A 10,643-nucleotide genomic window follows, 5' to 3' on the forward strand; every position below is an offset into this window, starting at 1 on the left:
CCTTCTTAAAACCGTTGGGTGCGGTTTTGCAGCGGTTCGGTTTTAAGGTTTTTAAATGCGGTTTCGGTTTTAAACCATGTCTAAACTTTGATGCAATTTTTTATGTTTATTGGTACGTTTTTTTTAAAGCGTAAGAACATGTGACTACTCTCACAAACTAATTAACAATCGAAGGTTGGTTAACTTTGTCTTAATTTGTTACAATCTTATTACACATATCGATTAGTACGTTTGGTTAACAATAGAAAATTTGTTTTGCACCCCATATAGTCTTACACAAAAACAAAGTAAACATATAATAAATATATTATCGTTTATAAGTATTTTAAATAACATGTATATAATATATATTAATTGATTTATTAATATACATGCTTGCGGTGCGGTTCGGTTTTGATGGACCAGTTTTTTGAATAAAAACCGCACCGCACCGTTGACCTTCGGTTTTTGCAAAAATTAAATCCGCACCATTGGTTTTTGCATCGGTTTCGGTTTTTCGGTTGCGGTTTTACCGGTTTTTCTTTAGTCGGTTCGGTTTTTGTTCACCCCTATATAATGGTATCAAAACGGAGTTTTTAAAAAATGATTGACTAAGTTTATCTGGTATCAAATCACTATAAACTTATTAACTTATAGCATATTTTGTGTCGATATAGGTTTAGGTTAAAGGATATATTTATCAATTTTTCTGAATGGTGAAATAAATAGTTTTTGATAAGTAAATGACAAGTGATTTATCAAAAAAATGACTTGTTAAAGGTTCCAAATAGCTATAGACTCTTTTTTAAAAAGCTTTTACAAAAACATTTTTTTTGACTCATATCCATATAAACCCGATAATAAATTAAAAAACTCATTTTTTACAGTTTTGTGGAACACCCTTTAATAATAATAAAAAATTAAAATTTAAACAGAACAAAGACCAAAAGAAATATATACAATTTAGTCGTTTTCTAATGTAAACTTAATTAATCAATTATTTGGAGATTGAAAGAAACTATTAAGCTTCCGGGCAGACGGGCAGAAGTCATAACCGTCAGGCTGTCCAATGGCAAATAGCCACGTCATCAGGAAACTCCGATTTGTAGACTGTAGGTTTGAGTGGTCTCCTCATTTATCTATTCATTGTACTAAGTCAACTAATTTAATGGGAATGAGGTGCCAATGCACACTTTTACTTTTTGCAAGTGTCCAACTCCACCTCCTTCTTTTATCTTCAAAACACTATGGCGATTCCTTACCTATTGGAGACCTGATTCCTCTTTTCTTGTATAAATTCCCTTAAATTAAGTTGCGTTTCAATTAGAAATCACATATTCTATCGCGTTTTTTGTGGAATTGTTTCTAGATATGGAAGATGAATATGCAAAACTTATCAGGAGGATGAATCCACCAAGGTACTGCAAATATACACTTACTTTCTCTTCTAATTTCAATAAAATTGTTCTCGAATTTTGATTGCTCAATCTGGATCTTGTATATTTGTTTGGTGATTACGTAATTGAATCACTTGCTACGAGAATTTCTCTGAGATTGTACCTCCTTGGTTGTTTTTCTGTTATTTTATTATATATGCAGATGATTCTAGCGTGTGATTTGAGTTTACATGCTAAGTTTGTCTGTATTTAACTATTGGAACACATTAACAGAATGATTTTGTAAATTTACTTAATTAAGTTTTCTTGATTTGACCCCTATTAGATCTGAAGTGTTAGTTTTCCGTGTGAGTGAGTGCGTGTCTCTTCCTAATTTAAGTTCATATATTGTTATCGCAGAGTTACAATCGACAACAACTCTTCTCCGGATGCAACAGTTATCCAGGTATGTGACTAGTTTGTTGTACGATACTTTCAGTTTCAGAAACCCTCGACTCGATTCAACTCTTTCAAGTTATTCCTCTCCATGCTCTGTATGTTAGGTCGAAAGTGTTAATAAGCATGGTATTCTACTCGAAGTTGTCCAAGTTCTTTCAGATTTAGATCTCGTCATCACAAAAGCCTACATCTCATCAGATGGAGGATGGTTCATGGATGGTACGTTATTTTTTATTCTTCTTCACGTCACTGCATCAAATTAGAATCTGAATAACTTTTTACGCCATTTCCATCTGGATTCTCTTTCTCCCTACAGTATCTGATCCTATTTCTTTGATTTTGACAATCCACAGTTTTCAATGTTATTAACCCTGACGGAAGCAAAATTAAAGATGAAGGTGTTGTCAACTACATAAAAAAGGTAAGCATCTTTTCTACTTCTACCCCTTCTAAAGCCACTTGTATATATAATATATCAAGTATCTTGGAATAAAAGCTCACTATGTAATGCTTCTTCCATTACAGGTGCTTGAAAGTGATGCTTTTTATGTCCCTTCATTAACTGGTTCAGTTGGATTAAAGCCTTCTGAAGATTACACAGTAATAGAACTAGCTGGAATAGACAGACCTGGACTATTATCAGAAGTATCTGCAGTTCTCACAAATCTTGGATGTAATGTAGTCAATGCTGAAATATGGACTCACAATGCAAGAGCTGCAGCTGTTGTACATGTCACAGATGAGAAAACAAAAACTGCAGTTGAAGATCCTAAAAGACTCTCAACTATTAAGAAACTTCTGTGTAATGTTCTTAAGGGGAACAATGACTTGAAGACTGGTAAAATGACGCTTTCGACCCCGGGGTTTACGCATAGGGAGAGAAGATTGCATCAGATTATGTTTGCTGAGAGGGATTATGAGAATGTTGGAAGGGTAGAACAGGAAGAAAAGGAGAATAGATGGAGGCCACAGGTTAGTGTGTTGGATTGTGCTGAGAAGGATTACACGGTTATTACTATGAGGTGTAGGGATCGACCAAAGCTTTTGTTTGATATAATCTGCACGTTGACTGATATGCAATATGTTGTGTTTCATGGAGTAGTTCATACAGGGAAAATGGAGGCTTATCAGGTATTTTAGTTTCTTTTTGGGTTTTATTTGTTATGTTTGTGAATTGTGAGCATAATACATGATTAGATGAGCCAAATGTTTACAATAAGGTTAAATTCAAGAAATAGCAACGTACTTTCATATATTTATTTTTGAACTATGGTAGCATATCCTAATTTCATTTCTTTCTATTGCACAAAATTTTTTTGACTAGCATAATTGGGTGGATTTTTCAAAGTTAAATTATGTTTAATCTCGTAAAAGACCTTATATTTTGTGTTTTTTCCAGATTAAACCTCCGATTTATTTTTTGACAGAAAAATACCTTGTACTTTTTCATTTTGCCGATCTGGAGTAGTCATTTTTTTCAAAGAATATTGTGAAGTGTGAGGGTTTTTCAAGAAAAAATGAAAAAGTTGAGGGCTTATTTGGAAGTAGTTAGAAGGTTGAGGTTTTTTTTTTTTTTCAAATAAAAAAGACAAAGTTGAGGGTTTTTTCGGAAAAAATGAAAAAAATACAAGGTCTTTTTCAGGCAAAAAATAAAGTTGAGGTTTAATCTGGTAGAAATCACAAAATATAAGGTCTTTTATGAGATTAACTCGTAAAATAACCTAATAAGTATAATGGTATAGTTGGGTAGATTTTTTCAAGATACAATATCTTAATAAGATTTTTTTTTTGAAAAGTACAATGTTATAATACAAGGTTTTTTTTTTTTTTTGGAAAAATGATGTTTAAAAGATATTTGAGAAAAAAACGACAGACTTGGAAAAAATAAGTGTAAAAAGTTGGGATTTAATTGCATTAAATAAATAAGAATCATGCATATGTAAAAAAATAAAATAACCTTCATATGCAATTCATGTCTTGATTTCCTTTTCTAGTTTTTTAAAAAAGTGGAGTTTTGTTTTATTAAATGGATGTAATTAATGTAGGAATATTATATTAGACACATCGATGGAAGCCCAGTAAGCTCAGAAGCAGAGCGAGAGCGTGTTATGCAATGTCTCGAAGCTGCAATCGAGAGGAGGACTTCTACTTCTGAGGTATTATTTTTTTTACACTTAATACAAAAATCAATATTTTTAATATTATTTTTTTCTAACACAATTTAATTGTTTGTGGTTAACTTACTCAGGCGCTAGAGCTAGAACTACACACAGCAGATCGTATTGGGCTTCTATCCGATATAACAAGGATATTTAGGGAAAACAGTTTATGTATAAAAAGAGCCGAAATTTCAACAACCCAAGGTGGAAAAGTCAAAGACATATTTTACGTTACAGACATGACCGGAAATACCCCTGTTGACCAAAAAACCATTGATTCAATTCAAACACAAATCGGTCAACAAGCGTCACTCCATGTTAGATGGAACTCTAACCAATCACCCGAACCACCACCCGAAGAAACACGAATGAGCTTTCTCTTTGGAAATCTCTTCAAAACCCGACCATTTCACACTCTTAAATTGGCCTAATCATAGTGACTGGAAACACTGTACATTTTAGGGTTTCCAGCTGATATTATATGATATGATATGAATATGATACCACACAAAGTAGAAAGAAAAGATAGATACAAAGTAGCGTATGAAGGGATCGGAGGACCTTGTAAATAGATAGCTGTCCTCTCTTTCTTCCATCATATAAGTTGTTGATATTGTAAATAATAAGGTAAACAAATGGTGATCTATTACTATGTACATAGATAGATATCATCAAGATTATATGTATATGGTATATTGTAAAGAGTGTGGTTTGTATATACAAGTCTACTATTTTTTTTTTATTTTTTATTTTTTTTTTAATTTTTAAATCTTGGTAAAGTGGCTAATTGTACACATATAAACCCAATTCAAAGCCCATATGGAGGTCAGTTACCAAATACTAACAATATTTTGGGTGTTTCAAGATTTGAACATTTTCTCCTAACTACTTTCATATAAAAACAGTGTAACACTCATTAGTATATTAATGATATTATTATTCTAGTAACTCCTTTCATATAGTCACAATGATATTAATGATATCACTATTCTCGTAACTCCTTTTATATAGTCACACCGATACTAATGATATTATTAAAATTGACAAGCAGTGTAAACTTTGTTTCCGTTGTGTTTTGAAAAACAAAGTCTACACTAATTATCAATTTTAATATTATTATTAGTATCGGTGTAAGTGATGATACGAGAGAAGTTAGGAGTAAAAATGATTCGGTTTTTAGATTTTAACATATTCACTTTGTTTATTTAGATTAAGTGAGAATCATCCTATATAGATGTCAAAAATAATTGCTTAAACTCATTAAACTATTAAAAAAGGAAAACTATTGGTTTAAACTCATTAGTCAAGTTAAAAATGAAAACTATTGCAAACATCCTAATGAGTAATGAGAGGCCACATCCCACAAAGAAAAGAAAAGTCAAGTTTGGGGTTCTATGACAGCACATGTCACTAGATAAATGAAAAATAACAAAGATTTGATTTCTTAAAGAAAATCTAAGTGAGATCTGGTAGAAATCCATATGATGTGATACAATACACGTAAACAGGTTTTGTAACGCTCATTTGGTTTTTGGATTTGTATTATTTCAAACAAAGATACTTATCGTATTTTAGCTGTCATGTAAAGGACCATTTTTAAGGTTTAACTCATATGCCTTGTATATCGATCATACTAAATAATTACTTTTTAGGAATATTCATGTGACCATATATATATATATATATATATATATATATATATATATATATATATATATATATATATATATATATATATATATATATATATATATATAACACCAATATTTTGTGAAACCGTGAGACACATTTATTTATTTATTTATTATTTTTTTTATTTTTTTACTTAATTCAAGTTATGAAAATAATATTTAAAAAAAGAATTTTTGGATTTTTCCATTTATTTTGCATTTTAAAATTATTTTTTAGAATATGTACAATTAATATTCTATTAGAATATTTTACGTATTTTTCAAAAAAAAATGGAATTTATTTTTATTTTTTTTAGTTAATTAAAGTTCCGAAAATAATATTTAAATTTTTTTTTAGATTTTTCCATTTATTCTGCATTTTAAAATTATTTTTTAGATTATGTCAGTGTAATATTCTATTAGAATATATTACGTATTTTTCAAAAAAAAATGGAATTTATTTTTATTTTTATTTTTTATTTTTTTTAGTTAATTCAAGTTCCGAAAATAATATTTAAAAAAAGAACTTTTAGATTTTTCCATTTATTCTGCATTTTAAAATTATTTTTTAGAATATGTACAGTGTAATATTCTATTATAATATTTCCCGTATTTTTCAAAAAAAAAAACGGAATTTATTTTTATTTATTTTTTATTTTTTTTAGTTAATTCAAGTTCCAAAAATAATATTTAAAAAAATAATTTTTGGATTTTTCCATTTATTTTGCATTTTAAAATTATTTTTAGATTTGGTCTCACGGTCTCACAAAATTAGAATGGTCTCAAATGAACCTGAATATATATATATATATATATATATATATATATATATATATATATATATATATATATATATATATATATATATATATATATATATAGGGTGAGGTTCAATAGAGAACCATAATTAACCAAGAAACCAATCTTTTTTTTCAACTTTTAGAACTTATTTTTTATCAAAAAAAAAATATATATAGAAATTCATAACTTTTTATCCTTTTTCCAATGATATAAAATTCGATTTTTTTTACGTTAAATTCACAATGTGAATCTTCGAAAATTCACAACGTGAATCCAGATTCACACGGTGAATCCGAAAAATATTTTTCACATTCACAATGTTAATATATGAATTTAGATATTTTTAGATTTTTTTTTCGATAAAGAATAAGCTCTAGAAATTGAAAAAAAGATTTGGTTCCTTGAAGAACCCTTAATTATGGTTCTTTATTGAACTTTTCCCTATATATATATATATATATATATATATATATATATATATATATATATATATATATATATATATATATAGGTTCAGGTTCATTTAAGATCATTCTAATTTTGTGAGACCGTGAGACCAAATCTATAATAATTTTAAAATGCAAAATAAATGAAAAAGTCCAAAAATTATTTTTTTAAATATTATTTTCGGAACTTGAATTAACTAAAAAAAATAAATAAAAATTTAAAAAAAAATCCCGTTTTTTTTAAATAAATATTCTAATAGAATATTACAATGTACATATTCTAAAAAATAATTTTAAAATGCAAAATAAATGGAAAAATCAAAAAATTATTTTTTTAAATATTATTTTCGAAACTTGAATTAACTAAAAAAAATAAAAAAATAAAAAAATCTTATATATATATATATATATATATATATATATATATATATATATATAAGGTTGAGTTCATTTGAGACAATGATATTTTGTGAGATATAGGGACAATATCTGGACCATTCATCTACCATGATCTATGGATGGGATTAAATCAAATTAGAACAATATAGAGGCGGTGGCATTTTTAAATCCTATTAAACTTTGGGATTAATGAAAGACATAGAGGGGTAGAGGGATAGTATCGTAACTTTGGTTTTAATTGATCTGCAATCGTGAGTCAAACATATTCATTCATTCTTCACGCACCAGAAAACTCTTGCCCTCCAACAAACCCTAAAAAAACATCCTTTTTCCTGATCTGTAATCTTGATTGAAGAACTTACTTGGATTCGATCTCCTTTCATTTTGATTCTGCTTCACATTGTTCTTCCTAAAATCACTGAATCAATTTGATTTTGATTATGAAATGTTTCTTCAAAAACCCTAAGAATCGATTATGATTCATTCTCATTTTGATTTTTAGTGTTCTGATTCAAATTCTAAATCATGATTACATTTTTCTTTCATCAATTCAAAGTCCGTTCACAGTAAAATTTTATTTCAAATCTCTCAAGAATAACCTGAAGAAACTGATTCTGATCTCATTCTGATTTCTGAAAACCTCAATTTCATTCTACTAAAAATCAAAGCTCGGATACATCTGATTTTGAATATCTTGATTCCGATTTTGATCATATAGCTCAACAATCAGGTTAGATGACACTAATATCTCGTTTAGTTTGTTTTTATGATTCTGATTTCAATTCTGATTCTGGATATTATATGATAATGATTTATAAAACGCTATTGTGAAATTATGTACTATAGTAATTTACTTGTTTACTACACTTATGGTTAGCATTTGATCCAACTTATTGTAGCTAGGGTTAGCAATCAATTTCAAAATTTCAGAATCTTTGATACCAAATGTCTTATATAACTTTAATGTAGTCAAAGTTATCAATAAACTTGTTTATTGTAGGTAGGTTTATAGTTTTTGTTATAAAATTTATTTACTACAACTAGGTTTATTTTGATTGTTATGATGTTGTTCTAAGTGATAATGTTTGTTGTCAACTTAAGATATTTTATAAAAGAATATTTACTTATTAATGTTTTAGCTTGCTGTAATTGTTTGAAATTTACTGTTAACTTAAGATACTTTATAATAAGTATAGTAGTTTAAAAAATATATATATTACTCTATTGTAGAATAAATTAGTTGATAACGTTACGAGTGATTGATGTTTGTTATTCTAAACTTGTTTAAGATAATTTGTAACATAATTTTCTTAATCAAAACAGAGGCTTGTTAGTGAACTTTACAATCTTCTTAATCAAGTGAACTCTGTAGAAGTCCAAGAGGATGTAAAGCTCCCTGATAACTTCACACATCTTGTCACAGAATTGAAAAGCAACAAGTATGATGCAAATGAATTTGCTTTTATATTGACAGGAATGGTATGTCTACTCACCATTTATCCATGTTTTTGGCTTATGTTATCATTGGCTTGTTTCTGGGCATTTTTGTAATGAAGTGTACTTGGTAATGTAATGTAATGTTTGTTATAAAAAAATGATTTTTATGTGCTGTTTAGAATTTAAGTCGTAATTCAAGCTAAATTTTATAAGTAGCATGTATGATGTTTAAAAATATTGGAATTATTTTTAGGTATTATGTTTTCAAGTACCAGTAATCAAGAAAATGAAAAAGAGTGGGTTGGATTTAAAGAAAATCATAAACAAGGAACATCGGAAAGGGTTGAAAGCTGAAGATGGCGACCAAGTGAGTAATTTTGATTTTGTTGATGTAGGTTGATAAACTAAAGAATTGAAGCAAGGGATGCACTGGAAAGGAGTGAAAATTAGAATTGTTGCAAGTTTGAATGTTTGGAAATATGGTTATCTAACATGAAATCATTTTCTTCTTTTATTGTGTATTGAATAAATTAGATATTAATGATTGCTTAATGTTTTGTAAATCAATTGGTATGGTTGATTATATGATGACTACTTAATTATATGTTTGGTAATATGATGACTGCTTAATAGAATGGTTGGAAATATGATTAGTTCTAATCTACATGTATATTATTCTAAAACAAATAATATACATGTTTTCTATACATATAGATTGTTCTTACATAATAATATTATAGGCTAATTGTTAACATGTATAAAATTAGAATATTCTAAAAGAATAAAATATGTATATATAGAATATTTTTACAAAATAATGTTATAATTTGACTACTAACATGTATAGAACTACAATTAGAATATTCAATGTAACGCCCCATTCCTGGTACGTATTTATTTTGATTAAATGTTCTTTTGGGAAGAACTACTCGGCGAGTTGTAGCCCTAACTCGCCGAGTAGATGTCGAGTGGATGCGGGCTTTAAGTGATCTACTCGGCGAGTCCACGCCTGGACTCGGCGAGTAGGCCAATCAGGAGGAGACCTTAATCCTTAGGGTTTGCACCCTATTTAAATGTCCTTACAACCCCATCTCAGCCCCCATCACCCTCAGAGCATTCCTAATCGAAAACCCTAGCCTCCATTGATAAGTTTGAGTGATTGTTGCCTTGTGAAGGGACTTTTGGTGCACCTTGGAGCAAGTGGAAGAAGGGAAAGGTTGAAGAGGTCAAGGAGGGGGACTTAGATCCAGAACACATTCATTTGTGGTCATCCATTCTGGTAATAAAGTTTCCATCTTGGTTATTGATCTATTAGATCTTGTTTGTCCTTAAATTGTTGCTTTTAAGCCCTAAAACCCCAAATCCTTGAAGAGAAACCTTATGGTTGGGTTATACTTCAGATCTGGACTCTCATTACCTTCTTGAAGTGTTAAGTTTCAGTCATATTGGTGATTAAGGTCCCCCTTGAGCTTAGAACCCCATTAAGAGCTTAGTTTGGACATTTGAAGCCTCTAAAGCTATGCATGCACGTAAAGTTTGCAACTTTACGTGATAAGCATGCCCTAGAAGCCTAGATATGTGGTTTGGAGCCGCTGCATGGCTCAAATCAGGTATGTATAGAAAAAGGACTGAATGAACTCGGCGAGTAGAACGATGGACTCGGCGGGTCCTATGAAGTTAGCCGTGGACTCGGCGAGTTGGATGAGCAACTCGGCGAGTCCGATGAAGATTGCCTTAGACTCGACGAGTTGTTCTTCAACTCGGCGAGTCAGATGAACTTGGACTTAGTATGTATGCATCGAGGAAGAACGCATCGAGTCTTCGCTAAGCTCGACGAGTAGAAACGGGTGTAGAACTAGAACAGATGGAAGGGACTCGGCGAGTTGGCGAGCCAACTCGGCGAGTCCGGTCAACCAG

The 10,643-nt window shown here is 29.7% G+C and overlaps 1 protein-coding gene across 2 annotated transcripts; it reads left to right on the top strand.

Moving 5' to 3' along the window:
- Positions 1 to 1,143: 1,143 nt before the first annotated feature.
- On the top strand, positions 1,144 to 4,715 carry LOC145093516 (ACT domain-containing protein ACR6-like). Of its 2 annotated transcripts, none has more exons than XM_079031660.1 (7): positions 1,144 to 1,397; positions 1,776 to 1,821; positions 1,919 to 2,033; positions 2,168 to 2,235; positions 2,340 to 2,945; positions 3,874 to 3,970; positions 4,063 to 4,200. In XM_079031660.1, exons 1-6 carry the CDS (start codon positions 1,351 to 1,353, stop codon positions 3,967 to 3,969), a joined length of 978 nt encoding a protein of 325 aa, XP_078887786.1. In that variant the 5' UTR covers positions 1,144 to 1,350; the 3' UTR covers position 3,970; positions 4,063 to 4,200. The 2 variants fall into 2 exon arrangements, with proteins under 2 accessions (XP_078887786.1, XP_078887785.1); XM_079031659.1 differs by having other exon boundaries at positions 1,147 to 1,397; positions 3,860 to 3,970; positions 4,063 to 4,715.
- Positions 4,716 to 10,643: the final 5,928 nt, after the last annotated feature.

Source organism: Lactuca serriola, chromosome 3, assembly GCF_051521515.1.
Source record: "Lactuca serriola cultivar US96UC23 chromosome 3, Lser_US96UC23_V15, whole genome shotgun sequence".
NCBI lineage: Eukaryota > Viridiplantae > Streptophyta > Magnoliopsida > Asterales > Asteraceae > Lactuca > Lactuca serriola.